At 43.2% G+C, this 21744-nt stretch overlaps 1 protein-coding gene across 2 annotated transcripts in view; it reads right to left on the bottom strand.

Moving 5' to 3' along the window:
- DUSP10 (dual specificity phosphatase 10) overlaps window positions 1-18115 on the bottom strand; it is an 82982-nt gene extending 64867 nt beyond the window's left edge. Inside the window, exons 1-2 of one of the 2 annotated variants that reach the window (XM_077282235.1) lie at window positions 17998-18115; window positions 15982-16838 (exon numbers count right to left, since the gene is read on the bottom strand). In XM_077282235.1, coding sequence (XP_077138350.1) covers window positions 15982-16795 — 814 coding nt within the window. In that variant the 5' untranslated portion in view covers window positions 16796-16838; window positions 17998-18115. Of the gene's footprint in view, window positions 1-15981; window positions 16839-17838 lie in introns of both variants that reach the window. The other variant, XM_077282234.1, reaches the window with a different exon arrangement.
- Window positions 18116-21744: the final 3629 nt, after the last annotated feature.

The raw sequence follows: 21744 nt of genomic DNA, 5'->3' as shown, positions 1-21744 counted from the left end.
CCCCATGGTGGAGTTACTCTTTGCCACATGGGTTTTTTTGCCTTCCTCTGGATCAACATGTTAGGGCATGTTAGGTTAGGCTATGGGTTGAACTAGATGGACTTACAGTCTTCCTTCAACCTTAATAACTATGTAACTATGTAACTATGTAACATACCAACAACAGTGTGTGGCAACCTTGTGAAGACTTACAGAAAACGTTTGACCTCTGTCATTGCCAACAAAGGATATATTACAAAGTATTGAGATGAAATTTTGTTTCTGACCAAATACTTATTTTCCACCATAATATGCAAATAAAATGTTAAAAAAACAGACAATGTGATTTTCTGGATTTTTTTTTCTCAGTTTGTCTCCCATAGTTGAGGTCTACCTATGATGTAAATTACAGACACCTCTCATCTTTTTAAGTGGTGGAACTTGCACTATTGCTAAAGGACTAAATACTTTTTTGCCCCACTGTATATACAGCATGGAACACTATGACCAGTATATAGTATATACCCCATGATCTATATATAGTATGGAACCCTATGACCAGTATATAGTATATACCCCATGATCTGTATACAGTACAGAACCCTATGACCAGTATATAGTATATACCCCATGATCTATATACATTACAGAACCCTATGACCAGTATATACCCCGATGATCTATATACAGTACAGAATGCTATAACCAGTATATACCCTATGATCTATATACAGTACAGAACCCTATGACCAGTATATAGTATATACCCCATGATGTATATACAGTACAGAATGCTATGACCAGTATATAGTATATACCCCATGATCTATATACAGAACAGAACCCTATGACCAGTATATAGTATATACCCCATGATCTATATACAGTACAGAACCCTATGACCAGTATATAGTATATACCCCATGATCTATATACAGTACAGAACCCTATGACCAGTATATAGTATATACCCCATGATCTATATACATTACAGAACCCTATGACCAGTATATACCCCGATGATCTATATACAGTACAGAATGCTATAACCAGTATATAGTATATACCCCATGATGTATATACAGTACAGAATGCTATGACCAGTATATAGTATATACCCCATGATCTATATACAGAACAGAACCCTATAACCAGTATATACCCCATGATCTATGTACAGTACAGAACCCTATAACCAGTATATAGTATATACCCCATGATCTATATACAGTACAGAACCCTATGACCAGTATATAGTATATACCCCATGATGTATATACAGTACAGAATGCTATGACCAGTATATAGTATATACCCCATGATCTATATACAGAACAGAACCCTATAACCAGTATATACCCCATGATCTATGTACAGTACAGAACCCTATAACCAGTATATAGTATATACCCCATGATCTATATACAGTACAGAACCCTATGACCAGTATATAGTATATACCCCATGATCTATATACAGTACAGAATGCTATGACCAGTATATACCCCATGATCTGTATACAGTACAGGATTCTTTCAGACCTCAAATAACGCAAAGAAAGCAAGTTCATAACCATTTAGAAACAACAATACTAATGTTTTAACTCAGGAAGAGTTCAGAAATCAATATTTTGTGGAATAACCATGATGTTTAATCACAGCTTTCATGCGTCTTGGCATGCTTTCCACCAGTCTATCACACTGCATCTGGTGCAAAAAATGTAAGCAGTTTTTCTTTGTTTGATGGCTTGTGACTATCCATCATCCTCTTGATTACATTCCAGGTTTTCAATGGGGTTCAGGTCTGGAGATTGGGCTGCGCATGACAGGGATTTGATGTGGTGGTCTCTTAATTTTTGCCAGAGCTGTATATATATATATATATATATATATATATATATATATATATATATATATATATATATATATATATATATATATATATATATATATATATATATATATATATATATATATATATATGTTCAACATTGTATTTCAATAAATGGAAACATTGGAGGATTCATCAAGGGTTTTTCTCCATTTTTTTTGCCAAAAAAGTTGTAAATTTGATCAAACGCCTTTTTTGTGGAAAAGTTTGAGACTTATTGCTGTTTTACGTTACTCTCGCTACCCCTCTGGGCGCGGATATCTGTGCAAACAAAGCTCAGACCACATTGAGGAATCGTGACTCGTGACTTTATAGAAAGTTGCAGAACAAGTCAACAAACTGATTCCAGTAAGGGGAGCCGGGACAAAAAGTGAGAAATAAGTTGTGGCCAGAAGTAACAGCATATCGAAAAAAATGCTCCAAAGTTACCAACAATCGTGCGAGGCAGTGATAAATTTGGTGCAAATAACAACAGCGCGGCCGCAAGGAAAAACAGACTTAAAAAAATGCCCCTGATGATAAATTCCTCCCATTGACTCTGTTGGACATTACCGTCACCTCCGCATCTGCCAGGGGTCATTCACCAAGAATGGTGAGCCTGGGTAATGAAAGGTCAATAGTTAATGCCTTCTGTCACCCAGTACAACTCAAGAAAGCAGACATCTTGCAGTAATCTGGGGAATTCTCTAAGTTTCCATTATACAAAAGTTTTAACTTTCTTTGCTATAACCGAGATGCCCCATAATGTTCACAGAGGTAGGTGGAGACGCTCCGCACCTCCTGATGTAGAAGGCGGCTTCAGACAACACATCAAGCTGATCCAGATGGTCGTCGTTAGCAGAAGATTAATTACTTAATTGACTGATTAAATGTTTCTTTCCATCTCCATGACATCCCCAACCCACGGTGGAGGCAACCATGTTCTAGGAAGACCTCATGTTAAAGCAAGCTGAGGAATGGGAACTGATCCCTCAAAAGGTATTACCACCAGATTGTAATAAGAAAGGTGATAGCTGATGCTTACAAGTATGGCTGATAACAGAGACCAATAAATAACATCATATGTATCGGGCTGCTCTTAGGTATCACTCCTAGCATGACTCCGAGATCCTGTCTTTGGCTTTCTTGATTTCCTCCACCTTTGTTCTAGTATGAGTTTTGTCCTGGTGACTTACGAGATATCTCAACAGCCATAAATCAACTCCCTGGTGGTCCAGTGGCATAATGTCCACATCACAGACACCCAGTGGACAATCACTCTTCTCTGTTCAGCCATAAGGTAGGACTAGTAGTTCAGATGATCTTCCACCACCACATACATCAAGTCCCTGGTGGCACAATAGCAATGATATCCTAGGGGTTAATCATAGAGTACCTGAAGTTTCTGGTTTTCATATTTAAAGGGAATCTGTCAGCAGGCTTTTGCTATGTAATCTGAAGACAGAAGGAGAAAGAGGCTGAAACACCGAATTCAGGGATGTGTCACTTGTCAAAACGCGTGCTGTAGTTTACTAACTGTGAAGGATTTATCACTAAGAGATTAACATTTCTGGGACTAGTCTGGCAACGCCCCTTCCTGTGATAAGCACCTCACTGTCTATGGACTTTGTACATGGAATGCCTGGTGTGGGCAGGGTCGGCTTTCTCAGCTCTGCTTTATTCTAAATCTAAAAGCTTCGATTGTGTGAGAATGGCTGCACCCAGTAATCTAAGTGATACATCGTTAGATTCAGCTTCTCTTTGCCTCCATTATGCTGCTATTAGACGAGGTAGCAAAAACCTGCTGACAGATTCCCTTTAAATACATTCTATGCCAGCAGAATGAAGTTGGATGATGGTTCAGACTATATGATCAGTCCCATCTACAAGTTTTAAGGGTTTGTTTTCCACTTAAAATTTCTGCAACCAAAAAACCTACGGAGTGGCCTGTTACAATAACACACTCATATCCTCCACTGGGATAAAGATTACACTGGCTAATGATGGCCCATCTACATCTGACAGAAGTGTCCATGCCCTGGTGGCACAGTGTCCGAGGCGTTCTCGTAGCTTAGCCTCCAGTACGTAATGCTCGGCCCTAACTTTTTGGGCTAGTAAACCAGTAAGACGAGCATGCACAATCACACCAACTCTCCTGAGGCTTGTGATACAGTATCCCTGGTGTCCCAGTGGCTGGGTCTAGGGGATTATCAGGTACATGCTCCTTTTCTCCATGAAGCACATCAATCTTGGGCTAGTAAACCAGTAACACAATCATGCACAATCACGCCAACTCTCCCGAGGCTTGTGGCACGGTGGCCCTGATGTCCTAGTGGTTTAGTTCCCAGTAATCGCTGATTTAGGGGATTATCACCACATGCATAAACCTTGGTTCCATAAAAAAATATGACTACTGGTCTAGTAAACCAATTAGAAAAGCATTCACAATCTCATCTCCTCCATGGTGCATTGTGACACAAAGTCCCTGGCATCTGGGTGGCTTTATCCTCAGCACATGTCCCTCAGCTCTATGAAGATTATGTTGTATCTTGGGCTAGTAACCCAAATAGATAAGCATTCACAACCTGAGGAAGTGTCTACCTTCTGATGGCACATTGTCCCTGATGTCCCGGTGGCTTGGTCCCCAGTACCTGCTGGACTAGTGGATTATAACTAGACCACTGACACCATCAACTGAATTCTAAATCCATATAATAGGAAGGGTTATGTTCCCCAACTCTGAACGACAACCACATGGTAACACCAAAACTAGCGGAGGACCGTATCGTTTGGTTTGTGGATCGGAGAGTAAACTCTTGAGGCAGTGGTCTCCCACCAGTCCAGTTCGGAGACGGCTGAGGAGCCACACAATGCCTACAAGGTCCCACAAATGGCCAATATCTACAGTGAATGGTCTTCTCTTGTCTTTGCCAGTACCAGGATCCGTTCGCCCTGCGACAGAGCTCAGAACTTTGCCCAAGTATCAGTAGACGTAGTTCACCCGGTCACTGAAACTAAAGCAGGCTCGCCTATATTTAGCCTGTGCAGCCCGAGTCTCGAGTGAAGTTCATAACCTCTTGAAAGTGACATCCATGTTTACAGGGAGGTCAGAAAAACTTTGAGAAAATAGTAGAAAAAATGCATATTAGTAGATAAACCAGACAGAATCTCATTAACAGCTGATCTCCGGCCCTTCTCATCTATTTATGGCTGCGTAATGGCGATTAGAACGTTCTGGATCCTCTAAACAATTGCACATTACAACCTTTGGCTTCTGCCTGCAATATTTCAAGCTTCATCCAAAGTTGCAGCTGTGACGCTGCGCAGAAGGACAGTTTGATTGCCGAGGGCGGCGTAAGTGGCATTTGCTTGAAAAGTTGACATCATGCCAGTGTTCTGGAAGGAGCAAAATCCCAAGTAGAGCATAAAGGACGTGCAGTAATGTCGGTCAACGGCGTATAAGTGACCCAGGTCTGGTGTCAGTCACAAAGAACTTTTCTTCTACACTTTATTAACTTGTTTTTGTTACAGCAAATATTGTTCTTTCCTTATCTATCATCTATCTATAGTATTAATTGTATCCATTATCTATCTATTACCTATCTATAGTATATCTATTATCTATCTATCTAATATCTATCATCTATTATCTATCTATTATCTATTATCTCTCTATCTATTATCTATCTATCTATTTTCTATCTATCTATTATCTAGGTAACTATTATCTATCTATCATCTATCTATCTATCTATCATCTATTATCTATATATTATCTATCTATATATCTGTCCATTATCTATCTATTATCTATATATTATCTATCTATCTATCTATCATCTACCTATCTGTATTATCTATCTATCATCTATCTATCATCTATCTATCTGTATTATCTATCTATCTATTATCTATCCATTATCTATTTCTATCTTCTATCTATCTATTATCTATCATCTATCTATCTATCATATATCTATTATCTATCTAACTATCTATTATCTATCTATTATCTATCTATCTATCTATATATTATCTATCATCTACCTATCTGTATTATCCATCTATCATCTATCTATCATCTATCTATCTGTATTATCTATCTATCTATCTATTATCTATCCATTATCTATTTCTATCTTCTATCTATTATCTATCATCTATCTATCTATCTATCTATCTATCTATTATCTATCTATCTATCTATCTATCTATTATCTATCTATCTATCTATCTATATATTATCTATCATCTACCTATCTGTATTATCTATCTATCTATCTATCTATCTATCTATCATCTATCTATCTGTATTATCTATCTATCTATTATCTATTTTCTATCTTCTATCTATCTATTATCTATCAGTTATCTATTACCCATCTATCTACCAACTTTGAAAGGCAAGACACACATTTTCATGCCCCTACACAGTATGATGCCCCCTTGATGCTGCCTAAAGAAGACCTCAACCACTACAGTATAATGCTCCCACATTGAGTCTCTACCCTGTAAATTGCCCCCACTGCGCCCCCAATTTGGTAAGATGCCCCCACAGTGCCCCTTCTCAACAAAGAACAATGTCCATGTGGTGTCCCCAGTGTGACATGATTCCCCCACAGTACCCCTCATACATCACGATGCCCGCGCAGTGCCACCACTGTTTCCTCTAAAACTAATGCAGAGTGGTACATCTGTAAATGGGCTCCTTAACCTCATTATCAGGCTCTTTTAACAGTTTCCTTTCCAGATTCCTCATCTTAGAGGAAACACTAAATTCCACCCCAACACTTACGTAGCCCTGCTCCCCAGATTAGCAGAGCAGACCTGCATATCATGGTGCATGGTGCTGTACAGGTCTGCTCTGCTAATCAGGGGAGCAGGACTAGGTAAGTGTTTAGTTTTTGCTCATTTTAGTTGGGGTTGAATTTAGTGTGAGGTTCAGTGCAGCAGGCGCCTTCTAGTGAGGTCATTGCACCTCCTGCTCTAAGCCTCAGATGGTGCAGTGGACGGTGGAGCAGAGACCTCACGGCTCCCTGCTCCACCATTGTGTCCAATTGTATCCTCCTCTAGATATTTTCCTTCCTCCTAGTGGATGATTTGAAGGGTCCACTTAACTGGTGGAGGAGGTTGTGACAGCTATATGGGGTGCCAAGATGTCACCCACACTCAGGCCTTGGTACTGTGAGGCTCATGGGTCTTCTTGCCACAATATTGTCAATGGAATATATTAAGTAGGGGTTGGTAACAGATTTTGGTCTGGTCTCTGCTTTCTTCCTACAGCAATCACAGTCTGTACAACATTCATGTGACCACTGCAGCCAATCACTGGCCTCAGCATTGATGTAGCATTTAAGCCATTGGATGACTGAGGTTAGTGATTGGCTGCAGCAGTCACATGAATGTTTGTACAGAAGGTACATGGCAGCGGGAAATAATCAGAGACAAGCGGGGAAAAATGCTCGAGTTCGAAAACCTCTCAGCCCCGATATGAAGGATGTTGTCATATATGTTGAAAGGAGGATGACACCCATCATTGTATATTGATAAGTGAAATTCTCCCCCCCATTAGTTCGCACTCATGACTAATGATTAGTGTTGATGAGCATTCCGATACCGCAAGTATCGGGTATCGGCCGATACTTGCGGGTATCGGAATTCCGATACCGAGATCCGATACTTTTGTGGTATCGGGTATCGGTATCGAAACAACATTAATGTGTAAAAGAAAGAATTAAAATAAAAAATAGGGATATACTCACCTCTCCGACGCAGCCTGGACCTCACCGAGGGAACCGGCAGCCTTCTTTGCTTAAAATGCGCGCGTTTACTTCCTTCCGTGACGTCACGGCTTGTGATTGGTCGCGTGCCGTCCATGTGGCCGCGACGCGACCAATCACAGCAAGCCGTGATGTAATTTTCAGGTCCTGAATGCCTAATTCTAGGCATTCAGGATTTTAAAATTACGTTCCGGCTTGTGATTGGTCGCGTCGCGGTCACATGGGCGACTCGACCAATCACAAGCCGTGACGTCACGGGAGGCAGGAAACGCGCACATTTTAAAATTACGTCCCGGCTTGTGATTGGTCGCATGCCGCCCATGTGGCCGCGACGCGACCAATCACAGCAAGCCGTGACGTAATTTTCAGGTCCTGAATGCCTAATTCTAGGCAAGCCGTGACGTAATATCAGAATTTCTAGGCAAGCCGTGACGTCATGGAAGGAAGTAAACGCGCGCATTTTAAGCAAAGAACGCTGCCGGTTCCCTCCGTGAGGTCCAGGCTGCGTCGGAGAGGTGAGTATAGCAATATTTTTTATTTTAATTCTTTCTTTTACACATTAATATGGATCCCAGGGCCTGAAAGAGAGTTTCCTCTCCCTCAGACCCTGGGAACCATCAGGAATACCGTCCGATACTTGAGTCCCATTGACTTGCATTGGTATCGGGTATCGGTATCGGATTAGATCCGATACTTTGCCGGTACCGGCCGATACTTTCCGATACCGATACTTTCAAGTATCGGACGGTATTGCTCAACACTACTAATGATGATTAGCAGCAGTTATTTCCTATGCCGCCTCGCTGCGATACGTCACTTCTGAACATCCATTGAAACATGTCATTCTCCCGTGTTGTGTAATTACAGCGGCGCGGGACACATGGGTGTACACATACAAAACAGATGAAGAAGAAAGGAGTTGACGGCTCACACCCTGTACATCAAGCGTGGGAATAATCTAAATCACCTTCCGATCTGAACTTAAAGAAGCCATTAATTATAGTGTGGAAAGGAAAGAACAGCTTTACCGCATCATTTCTATTATGGACCTAAAGAACTCAGGACCAGATTATGGCAAAGAGGGAAATTTGCCCGCATCCTCCACCACTTGCAGGTTCCACCACCATATCTCCATGCATTACTTGCTGCAAACTTCCACCTGTCAAATTTTGTTTGAATGCAGATTGCACATTTTCTGTTAGTACAATAAACCTCATTTCAAGGCAGAAACATTACTGTGTCCAACAGTTATTAGATATATGAAACTGAAATAGCTGTTGCAAAAAAAAACAATTTTTATAAAACATTAAGCTTAAGATTAATAGGGGTGCCCAAACTTTTTCACATGACTGTATCACAATATGACACCATTATATACAGCACAGGTACTGTATGACAATATTATGTGGCCCAGTGCTGATCAATTGGCAACATCATGGGGGCCACCAATACCCCCTTAGCTCCAGGGGCCACACATCACACAGTCAGGATGGGGATAAGTATACAGACGCATAACCCTAGATCGCATTTGTGGTTTCCTCTCAGAATACTACAATAATCACGACAGATTTTGTAAGGAATTGTCAAGTATGGATTTACCCTTTATGCTGTGCATGGTGGAACTTCCCTCGAAGAAGGGATTAAAATGGTAAACTATTATATTTGCTTAATATACGGTATTTTAGAAGCCAAAAATTGGGGGCACATCCCAGATGAACACACAGATATATCCTAAGTATAGACAGTGGAGCCCCCTACAGTGACACCTGGAGAAGCAGCTGCCAGCGATCGAAGGTCATCACCAATAGGCCTGGTCCTGACATGTGGCGAAAGGTTTGTGGTCAAGCCCGTTTCATCATACATGAGGCCACTTTTCTGCTTCGGAAACGTCATATTTAAAGTCATTATCACTTATATATTATATTTTTAATTATTTAAACCTAATTCTGATAAATGTTGTTTTTTTATTTTGTCCTAATCTATTTTTGGAGATTTTCTATTCCATTTACTTTACATGATTATGTGAATAGCAATATGGACAAGAGGAAGGAACGGACTGAAGAAGACTCACTGACTGAGGCCGTGGTCTGTGACCTGTGCATACATCATTGGGCATGGAGACAGAGGAGGTGATCTGTGACATCACCTATTGTGAATGGTGGATCCTGTGTGATCTACTGCATATAGAGATGTTATCAGTCATTGTACAGGAGGAGGAGGTGAGCTGTGATATCACCTATTGTGAATGGTGGATCCTGTGTTATCTACTGTATATAGAGGTGTAATCAGTCACTGTACAGGAGGAGGAGGAGGTGAGCTGTGACATCACCTATTGGGAATGGTGGATCCTGTGTTATCTGCTGTATATAGAGGTGTTATCAGTCATTTTAACAGAGGAGGAGGTGAGCGGTGACTTCACCTATTGTGAATGGTGGATCCTGTGTTATCTACTGTATATAGAGGTGTTATCAGTCATTGTACAGGAGGAGGTGAGCTGTGACATCACCTATTGTGAATGGTGGATCCTGTGTTATCTATTGTATATAGAGGTTATCAGTCATTGTACAGGAGGAGGTGAGCTGTGACATCACCTATTGTGAATGGTGGATCCTGTGTTATCTATTGTATATAGAGGTTATCAGTCATTGTACAGGAGGAGGAGGTGAGCTGTGACATCACCTATTGTGAATGGTGGATCCTGTGTTATCTAATGTATATAGAGGTGTTATCAGTCATTGTACAGGAGGAGGTGAGCTGTGACATCACCTATTGTGAATGGTGGATCCCGTGTTATCTACTGTATATAGAGGTGTCATCAGTCATTGTGCAGGAGGAGGAGGTGAGCTGTGATATTGCCTATTGTGAATGGTGGATCCTGTGTTATCTACTGTATATAGAGGAGTTATCAGTCATTGTACAGGAGGAGGAGGTGAGCTGTGATATCACCTATTGTGAATGGTGGATCCTGTGTTATCTACTGTATATAGAGGTGTTATCAGTCATTGTACAGGAGGAGGTGAGCTGTGACATCACCTATTGTGAATGGTGGATCCTGTGATATCTACTGTATATAGAGGTGTTATCAGTCATTGTACAGGAGGAGGTGAGCTGTGACATCACCTATATTCAATGGTGGACCCTGCGTTATCTACTGTATATAGAGGTGTTATCAGTCATTGTACAGGAGGAGGAGGTGAGCTGTGACATCACCTATTGTGAATGGTGGATCCTGTGTTATCTACTGTATATAGAGGTGTTATCAGTCATTGTACAGGAGGAGGAGGTGAGCTGTGACATCACCTATTGTGAATGGTGGATCCTGTGATATCTACTGTATATAGAGGTGTTATCAGTCATTGTACAGGAGGAGGTGAGCTGTGACATCACCTATATTCAATGGTGGACCCTGCGTTATCTACTGTATATAGAGGTGTTATCAGTCATTGTACAGGAGGAGGAGGTGAGCTGTGACATCACCTATTGTGAATGGTGGATCCTGTGTTATCTACTGTATATAGAGGTGTTATCAGTCATTGTACAGGAGGAGGAGGTGAGCTGTGACATCACCTATTGTGAATGGTGGATCCTGTGATATCTACTGTACAGACAGTTGTTGTAATTCTGTCTATGATGATGACAAAATGACTGCTGAGAATGGCACTCTATGGAACAGGACGTATCAGTTTATTTTAAGGCTCTGTGTCCAGAGTAAAAAACATTAACATTTTAGGATTTCAATAATAGAGATAATTACATGGAAAATAAATAATATATTTTTTTTATTGGCACACTCCCTTTAAGATGGCCGCAGTCATTACATAGACACCAGTTCCCCTATTAAAAAATGTACAAAATGTGTATGTTGTTTCTAAAGAGAGAGAAACACTGAGCAGGTACCACACACCTCCGGCACCGCTCATCCCTGGGGAGGTCATTAGATCAGCAGAATAAATCCCGCAGACCTCATCCTCTACGTTCTCAAGCTGTGATGCCCGGCGCGGTCTGTAAGCACCCGCAGACCTCACCTGCCCTCCCCAGGTCTATACTGCCCTTCCACAGTTAATACGGGCATGCATATAATGAAGTGGCCTCAACACATTCAGGAATGACAATGCCACCACATTATTCTTCCCGCTGACCTTAACATATCCTGGCTTCCGTTAACGGATCTGCTTATTTTCTGTAAACATAGGGTTAATCATTAGGACAAAGATCTGTTTATTCACAGAATAATATTTATCCTCAGAGCATTGATGCCAACACAAGGTGCAACATTAACCCCTAAAAGTCACTGTCTTCTGGGAGGATGTCTGGTCACTAAAAGGCCCATAATGTTTTGCCCAAGTGTGTCCAGATCATATCTAATAGAAAACATACAAACATCTTGTCATATTCACAGCAGGAAACCAGAGATCTTGGCCTGAGGCACATGAGAAATGCCGCAGACCAGGCCCTGTGCAGCAGCATGCATGTCACAAGCATTGTGTCTAACATCTCTATTTGTGGAAAGCGCCAGTCTGGCGTAAGGAGACTTAAAGGCCATGCAATGCTCTTCTGGAAACTTGTCTCTTCAGAGAGGAAGAGGACTAGAACTTCACTATTGGAAGTAGCAATCCTCAGAATCAATATGGACACTTTAACAAGCCTTGCGATGTGATTTAGAGGGTCTGGTTTGGCTTTTATCCTATTTTCAAACACCTGGTTTGGGGTGTTTGCTCTTACTCAGTACAAACAAAAGAGGTCCGATGTGGCTGGATGAGAGGTTTCAGACAGGGGTCTAAGAGGTAACGTCTCTCCTTTTGGAGTGTGCCAAGCCGTTGTAAGGGGACTTATAGGCCATGCAATGTGTAATGCTCCTCTCTGAAGAGACAATTTGCATGTCTAATTTCCCAGACGACCGTTGTAATGTCTTGAAGTCTCCTTACGCCAACTTGGCACTCTTCACAAAGAGAGCAGTTACCCCTTAGATCTCCATCAGAGGCCTCTTAAACAGCTAAATCAGACCTCTTGCTTTGCGCTAATGAGGGGCCATCACCCTGAAACACGTGTCTGGAAATAGAGTGTCTGGTTTGGCTTTTATTCTAAGCCATGTGGCAAGACTCGTTAAAGAGTCGGTATTGACTTTTAGGAATGCTGCTTCCTATAGGTGGCGCTAGAGTCCTCTTCCTCTCTGAAGAGACAATTTGTGCAAGTAGTGTGCAAACACTAGACCACTGCGGGGGAAGGGTAGAGGTGATCCGCTGGCAATACTCAGGACATCGCTACAATGGACGCTTTTGTCAAGGATGTTTTTCTTTTTGGGATTTATATTATATGCTTTTTCCTGGGAAGCTATATATGATATTGAGCAGGGAGATACCGTCGGTAAGGCAGACATTTGGCTGAACTCCTTGCACTGAGCGTTGGCTACAGGTGACATTCAAGAGCCATCAACACATTGTGACAGATCCTCTGCTCCATCTTCTTACAGAAGTCAGCCTGTTCTACTGACTGTGCCAGAGGGACGACCGTGGGGAAGTTAACTCATCATTACCCAAAAGTCTAGATAGATAGATAATAGATAGATAGATGGCTAATAGGTAGATAAATGATAATAAATAGATAGATAATAGATAGATGATAGATAGATAGATAATATACAGATAGATAATAGATAGATAATAGATAGATAAAAGATAGATAGATAATAGATATATAGATGATAGATAAATAGATAGATAGATCTATAGATAGATAATAGAAAAAAAGATAGATAAAAGATAGATAATAGATAGATAATTGATTAATAAATAGATAGATAATAGATAGATGATAGATAAATAGATGATAGATAATTGATTAATAAATAGATAATAGATAGTTAGATAATAGATAGATAATAGATAGATAGATAGATAGATATAGTCCTGTCACCCCACATTAAATGCGCAATGACATATCATTGGTGAAACCTGTGCAGCTTCACAGGGGCCCAAGAGGTAAGGGGGCCACCACTACCTCCAAGGTAAGTGGAATTGCGCGTCCACTCAGCTAACCCACCAAGGAAAACACTAAGGATGTATTAGGACATTACTAAACCCAAAAGCAGTGAAGCCCTTTAAATCTTTAAAGGGTACTTTCCGCCTTATAAGATATTGGCATATGGTAAGGGCATTCCATCTCTTTATGATCGGGCGCTCAATCTCTGATACCTGCCACCATAGCTGAGAATAAAGAGGCAGCATCAGTGATTTAGAGCTGTGCCCCCCATGGTTTCTCCTCATGCTCAGACGCCCCGATCCCCTCACTAAGCTGTAGAACACATCCTAAAATAACACCTCACTAATGAGTATAAATCTCTCCCCATTTCTTCTTACGGTGTGATCCAACTCTCCTAAATACTGTTGTATTCGTATTATACTGTAAAGTGATGGAGTTGGCGCCGGGCAAGGATCCAACGTGGCAGCTAAGTAGGGCAGCCTCCGGTGGTTGTCAGCAGATGTAAGACCCGTTTGCCATTAGGCAGGAGGTTTTGTCACTTCACTTGCAGGGACCATAGTCATTGGGAACCCTGGAGTGATGCTGGAAAGTGTGGACGCATGGACGATATTAAATAGGGTTGGTCCATCACAGTGGCCAGCATAGAACTTCTGGGAGTCCTGACATAGTGCGGTCATGGTGGAGAACACCCGGAAGTCTAGCAAATGATGGCAGCTGCTCAGAACTCGAAGCCTGAGGGTATGAGAGTTGTCCATATGGGCTTGAAATAAGTTTCAGATGAGGGGTCTATTCCCGGCTGACATACAGGTGACATATATGGTGAAGCAGTAAAGATATAGACTGTATGTATCTGAACCCTACTTACCAGGAATAAACTCATGCAACCATCCCCCATGGTCTACCCTCCGACACATCTACTGATGTCCCCATCCCACCAGGAGGTGAGAACTTTACTGTACTCTAGGAGGTGGCTCTAGTTTTACAGACTTTCCTCTAATCGCTGCCGTGGTTTAAGAAGACAGTGCCTCCGTCTATGTGTGACCACCATGCTTGTGCCTCATCTGAGTTGTTACCATTAAGTGTAATGCCTCCCCATGAGAAAGTCCTGTCTGAAAAGAGCGCTCCACATATGAAGTCACATTTTACACCTTCACCCACACAAGTGTCTATCTAGGAGTGAGCTATTGGTGTGTGCGCCTGGGGGGCCAATGGGGAGGTGTCCACAAGCCAATCAACTTGGGAGGGATACATAGCTAGAGCAGCCAAATGAATATTTGCCCCAGGTAAATGAAAGCCTAGCTGCACCTCCAGTGATTTGCTATGAAAAAATCCTGACGCACTGGTTTACAATCTTTATACATGGCAGCCATGTTGTTACCCAGATTTTCTAGGAACAGATACATTTAAGGGAACCTGTTTTCCTATATGAACTGTCACCACCACATCATTATCCATTTCTTTCCATTCACTACAATCCCTCTATAGCACCACTGCTGCCCACCACAGCTTGAAATTGTCCTGTGGGGTATGGTAATGGGCACGGTCAGCACCCCGTCTGTCGCTGATTGATGTGGATGTCATCTCCTACAGCATCTGAAATATCACCATTGATTAGAAGAGCGGAAAATGCATGATTCATGCTACCCTGTTGAGGGCAGTGCAAAGTGTTCCTCCAAGCATGCGCAGACACAAAATTTCATAAGGAGCATCATCCACATCAGAGCCGGTGTGGCCATATTGGAAGGACAAGAGTGGGCACTGAGCATGATCTGGAGATGTCAATCAGACCACTTGGCACAATTTTATCTGCCTCTGAAAAGGTATGAATGAAGCATGGGTACCATAGAGGGTTTGCAGGAAAGTAAGAAAATTTGTCAATAGCGGGGTGCGCCAGATTAGGAAGACCTGATGTCAGGTCTCCTTTAAAGAAGACCTTTCCCTGGGTCAAAAGTGGCTAGGTTTTGCTCTTTTTTTAATTCCCACTGCTCTACTGAGTATTTTACATTTTTATCTATTTATTTTTTTGTTAAATCTACCTCCTTTACAAGGGGGTGTGGATCACATGGTAATTATGCAAAACAGCCTAAAGACATTCCCCTGAGGAATCCTGTTTACACCATCCCCTTGCTATAGATTATAAAAATTGTACTAAATTAAAAAGATTTATAACTCAGGAATCGTATGGTGAATTAAAAATTGTAATACTCAAGCTGTGAAAATAAAATAAAAGCCAAAAAAAGGCCCCTTGTGACCTGTCGACGGGTACTCTTTAACAGATGATACAATGTTTACCGATTTGGAAGAAATATTTACATAAAAAATAGTAAATAAATAATGTACTTGTCTATCGCTCTTATTATACTGTGAATATTACCTTTGAGCACCAGAGGTTCCTTCCCTTCCCGCTTCAGCGACTCGAGGACCGTATGGAGCGGCTGGGACGGGATGACCCGGCTCGGCTCGTTGGTATTATCGTCGTAAACGATGATCTCTTTGGAAAATATCCTCTTGAACGAGTCTTTGCCTTCCCTGCATGATATTAAATCCAACACGGTTATCTTTCCCTGCTGAAGCCTCCTCCTGCTGATCTTATCCGAGCAATTAATATGAACGGCCCCTTGGATATGGCTTTTGTTATACTCCATGAAGGGTCTGCAGTCGATGATGATAGGCCCCTGGTTGGGGAGATGAGTCTTGCTGCATTTCGCTATCTTCTTGGCCAAGTCATTGGGATAAATGATTTTGATGTTGGCAAACTGTTTGGTGGTGGTGGTGGTAGACACAGGGCTGCCTACCCCGCCGGATGGACTTAACGCGCCACTGTTTTCATTATTGTTGACCATTGGGTTGGGAGGGCAAGAAGAGGTGGAGGGTCCGGCGGCACTGCTGGTGATTGTGGTACTGCTTATAGTCTGGCTCTGAGTGTCTTTTTCGTACGCTGCCACACTGCAACAGCTGGCACTGCTACATCCACAACCCAAAGAGCGAGCAGAGCCGTTGGAAGAGGGCATATACGTCAGATTAGCAGCGGTGAGGGACACTACGCTTGTGCTGAGTAAAGACCTGCAGCTGCCACTCACTGAGGCGGTGTCACAGTAGGAAGAGTCTAGGCAGAGGTTAAGCTCTTGTGGTCTCACGGGTCTGGATAGTGCCACAATAACAGTGTCGTCCAGAGGAGATGGAGGCATCGGGAATCTCACAGCACCGACGGGTTCAAGTACAACTAGTGGTCTGCAAAGCAGAAGAGACACATCAGGCGAGAACAGCAAACACCGCAATACATCCATTCTTAAACTGATGTAGCAGAGCCGAGTCAGTCATCATCAAAAAAATGTAAAAAAATAAAACATATGGCGATACCGATGCTTTTTTCTCTCTCAATCTCCTGCATTATTTTAACCCAGCGATTTGTCGCTAATCTCAGAACACTTCGTCAACCGTTTCAGCTCTGCTACATCTGCAAGAATTAATGTCAAATGACCAGAAAAGTTTCCTTTGAAGCCGGAGTCAAGTCACTGTTTATGCATGGTTAATTTCACTTGAGTCTATCTGACAAGTCTGTACAGCGGATAACTAATGACCTGAGGATTTTTTTTTTTTTTTTTAATGGTAAGTATACAGAGCTGCTAAAAATATCGCCTGTGGACGTGCAGCCGAAATTAAACGACCCTTTATGGACCTTCATATGTCTCTACTGGAAACATATCCACAAAAAACAAACGATGTAGCCGGATGGATCTATGTGTGTGTGCTACAACGCTGCAGTGTCCGTCTATTAGGCTGCAGCAGCCATCATTATAATGCTATAATATTACAGCACGGAAAACCTAATAATGTAATATACCGGATATGAATGAATGATTGAATGAATGAACTGCAGACAGGAGAGGAGGGATGATTTCTTAAAGTTACGGACGGTCTAATATTCACCTAGACATCATCCCTCAGACTCCCCAGGATTATGAACCCTCTATACGTGACACATATTGCGGTACTATTTATGAGCATGATATGAGCCTGACATGCAGCAGTTAACTTCCCAGCCATCCCTTACAAAAGTAAGCATTAAAAACATCCGCATCCCTGCAGTAAGAAGCAGCGGTGCTGCTGATGATACTAATAATGCAGAGGTGATAGACCTTCAATATCAATATACAGAATAAATCAGATCAGAAGCTTCCAGATCTTATAAAGGCAATGGAATGGGGGGTGGGAGACAAAAGGTGCTCACCTCAATGCCACTGCAGCAGTGTCACAGCACACAGCAGCGAGCCTGAGCCATGCAGGGGGTGAGGTGTCACAGATGAGCTGCAGCCCCTGGAATAACAGGAGAGCCCTCGTGCACCCAGACTTAGAAAGACTTGCAGGGCTTCTCCATGCAGGCACTTACTGCTGTGAGCCTGCCCTCCGCCGCTGGCTCGGCCCCTGCTCCTAGCTCTTCAGCTCCCCTGCTCCCATTCACTCGCTTCCATTGATGTGATACAATGTTACTTTCTTTCTTCGCTCAGAGTAATGAAACGTTCGAAATGGGCGTGGCCAGAGGAACAGACACCGAGTGAGCTGAGAGGGGGAGGAACTTGTTTACTCCTACTGAGAGGCGATTGGCTGAGGAGTCAGGGGGCGCGGCTAGGGGCTGGCTCTCATTGGCTGATGTCATTATCCAGTGTTCCAGGCTGTCAGGCAGCTCTGTTCAGAGTTGGGACTGTGACCTGGTCCCATCACATTGCTTTATGTTCTGCCTTAAGATTGTATTCAATTCTATAGTCAGAGAAATGACTCCGCAGTTTTCGACAGGTCTTATTCCCGCGTCAGGGATATTTTTTTTTATTTCTCAAAAAAGTGGTCAGAATTTCCTAATAGTTTGGTCAGAGCTACAGTTTTTACCATAAGGCTATGCGCACACGTCAGGATTATTGGCAGAAATTTCCTGAACAAAACCAGACTTTTTCCGCAGGAAATCCGCATACGTTTTTTGTGGGGATTTTTTGCGTTTTTCCGGAGCTTCCCAATGCATCAAATAGCGGGAAATCCGTGAAAAATCCGCAAAATTGATGAACATGCTGCGCTTTTTTCAGCAATGCGTTTTTATCGCGGAAAAAAACGCAACATATGCACAAAAATTGCGGATTGCATTCTATTAAATAGGATGCTTAATGGATGCTGTTTTTTCACGGTTTTATTGCGTTTTTATAGCGAAAAAACGTGAAAAATCCAGAACGCGTGCACACAGCCTATGGGCTCGAGCGCACTTCCGATTTACTCATACGAGAGCTACGGGTGGTTTTCACGGATAGTACTCGTACCTGCGATAGTCTATGGGGCTATTCACATGTCCGAGACCTGCGGAAAATCACAGAGATATGTCCGATTTTGATCCGAGGGTGTAATCAAAATTGGCAATGCAAGTTTATGAGTCTGTGAAAAAAATCTGACTGCACTCTGATTCCATCTGAGTGCGGTCCAATTTTCATGGAGTGTCACATAAGAAGTGGAGAATCTTTTTTTTTCTCCATGTACGTGAAAAACGACACCCGGACCGCCCGCTGATAAAACTCGGAGCACACTAGGACAAAACTCAGTCCACACTCTGATAGAATTCAGACCACAGTCAAGACAAAACTCGGACCACTCTTTAATCACACTCTAACCACACTCTGATCAAATTGATAAAACTCGGACCACTCACGGATCTGGTAAAACTTGGACGTCACTCGGACAAAACTCAGACCACAAACGGACCCCGCTCTGATCAAACGCTGATAAAACTCGGACCCTGCTCTGATCACACTCATCGGTCCGTTTTTCTTGTATGGCTGGAGTCACACTAGCGCATGGCATCGGATGTGAGAGCGTTGGATGCAATATGCTAATGACCCTCGTCTCCAGCTCTGAGCCAAGTGTCTGTGCTCCGATCCTCCCGCATGAGCGGATCGCAGCACAGGTGCAGAGGAGACAGATAAATTCATTTCTCCATCCCCTCCATTGCCGGCGTCCGCGGGAATCGCACTGCACTTGGGTGACATCTTGACTGCAGTGCGATGTTTCACTCACACCCATAGACTTGTATGGGTGCGTGCAATCAACCATACGTAGCACGCTGCTATTTTTTTTTTTCAGTACGATCTCATTCGATTATGAGTTGAAAAAAAAACCACAGATGAGCAGAGAATCATAGAATAACATTGGTCCGAATGCAATCCGATTTTTTATCGTCCAATTTATTCGCAAGTCTGAGAAAATCAGGCGTCTGAACGAGACTTAAGAGTCTGATCGGAGTTTCAATCCTTTTTTTTTCAGATGAATAAATACTGCTCCGAGCTTCTCCTGTCAAACAGTCCTTAATAAAAGGATAGGACACAGCTCGCATCCGAGTGTTGTCCGATTTTTTCACGGACCCTTAGACTTTCATTGGCCAGTTTGATGCCTATAGAGCATCGTAGGCACAAGTGCTCTCTGAAGAGTGCAGGAGCCTAAGGCCGGGTTCACACAAGCGTATAAAAAATTGCCAGCGTTTCATTCACAAAACTATGTTTTTCTCACTTGTCAATCCGTTTTTTTTAAGGCCGCGTCTATTAATAATTTTCAAAACCAAGACTTATGTTACAGAATTGCAATAGATCCACAAAAAGTTAGACTGTGGCTCTTTAAGGCTTCCGATTTTTTTTTCACACTTGTGTCATCTGATTTACAGAAGAAACTTGTGCGTGCTGCCATTTTTTTCACACTCAGATTTGGTCCGTGAAAAAAAAAAATGGCTCGTCTGCTCTGCCCCCATTGAGTAACATTGGTCCAAGTGCGATCAGATTTTTTACAGACAGCACTCGGACGGAAAATACGGTCTTTAGAGTTATTCCCAAAAAAGCAGGCTTTCCCTTCTAGAGGCTAGCTTTATGATCAATGGGGGACCTGTAGAGATCCCGATATCGGAGCTCTGTAGCCCTATCCTGGATGGACCAGAAGTGCGCATGCTCGTCCTCTGCTCCATTCTAGGTCTCCTGATTACTATGCTCGGTTATTTCCATCAGTCTCATAGACTGTGAATGGACTGGAGGTCAGACATGCTGCACACCTCAGTTTCAGATGGGGCTACACTCTCCCTCTCTTAGCATTCCAGAGCCCCGATCTTGGGATTGCTGGGGGTCCTAGGAATCAGCAAGTTATCCCTTCTGGATAACGGTTAACTTGTTTTTATTGGGAGCTAGCTGAAAGCCCGGCATTGCCCGGTCATAGCAACTAACTGCCGTCCCGCTCTCTCCCTCTGCAGCCCCCCTCTCCACTCGCCGTCCCGCTCTCTCCCTCTGCAGCCCCGCTCTCCACTCGCCATCCCACTCTCTCCCTCTGCAGCCGTGCTCTCCACTCACCGTCCCGCTCTCTCCCTCTGCAGCCCCCCTCTCCACTCGCCATCCCGCTCTATCCCTCTGCTGCCGTGCTCCCCACTCGCTGTCCCGCTCTCTCCCTCTGCAGCCCAGCTCTCCACTCGCCGTCCCACTCTCTCCCTCTGCAGCCCCGCTCTCCAATCGCCGTCCCGCTCTCTCCCTCCGCAGTCCAGCTCACCACTTGTCATCCCGCTCTCTCTCCGAAGCCCAGCTCTCCACCCGCCATCCCTTATTCTCCCTCAGCAGCCCCAATCTTAATCCACCATCCCGCTCTCTCCCTCCACAGCTCAGCTCTCCATCCACCGTCACGCTGTCTTCTTCCGCAGCCCCACTCTCCAATCGCCGTCCCGCATTCTCCCTCCACAGCCTCGCTCTCTCCCTCAGCAGCCCGCTCTCTTCCTCTGCAGCCCAGGGCAATGTAATGCAGGCTGAGGTGTAAATCTTGCCATAAGCCATATACGGGGAGAATTGTGTTGTGAATTCTGCTCTTGGGTTCCCCCCGGTGGTTGCTGGTGGTAATGCAGTTGTCCCTGGGTTGCAATCCTGGGCAGGTGTTCCTGCTGATTGCAGCTCTGACTGGGGTATTTAGGTGTGCAGGATTCATTAGCCATTGCCAGTTGTCCATTGTTCTTGGAAGTTATGCATCTCTGTCTGGTTCCTCCTGCCCTGCTGCCAAATCAGCCAAGATAAGTGTCTGGTTTTGTTTCTGCTGCACACATGCGGTGTGCTTTACAATTCAGTGCTATTCATTGTTTTTTCTT

Source organism: Ranitomeya variabilis, chromosome 2 (genome assembly GCF_051348905.1).
Source record: "Ranitomeya variabilis isolate aRanVar5 chromosome 2, aRanVar5.hap1, whole genome shotgun sequence".
In the NCBI taxonomy this organism is placed as follows: Eukaryota; Metazoa; Chordata; class Amphibia; order Anura; family Dendrobatidae; genus Ranitomeya; species Ranitomeya variabilis.
This window is presented reverse-complemented; position numbering and strand designations above follow the sequence as displayed.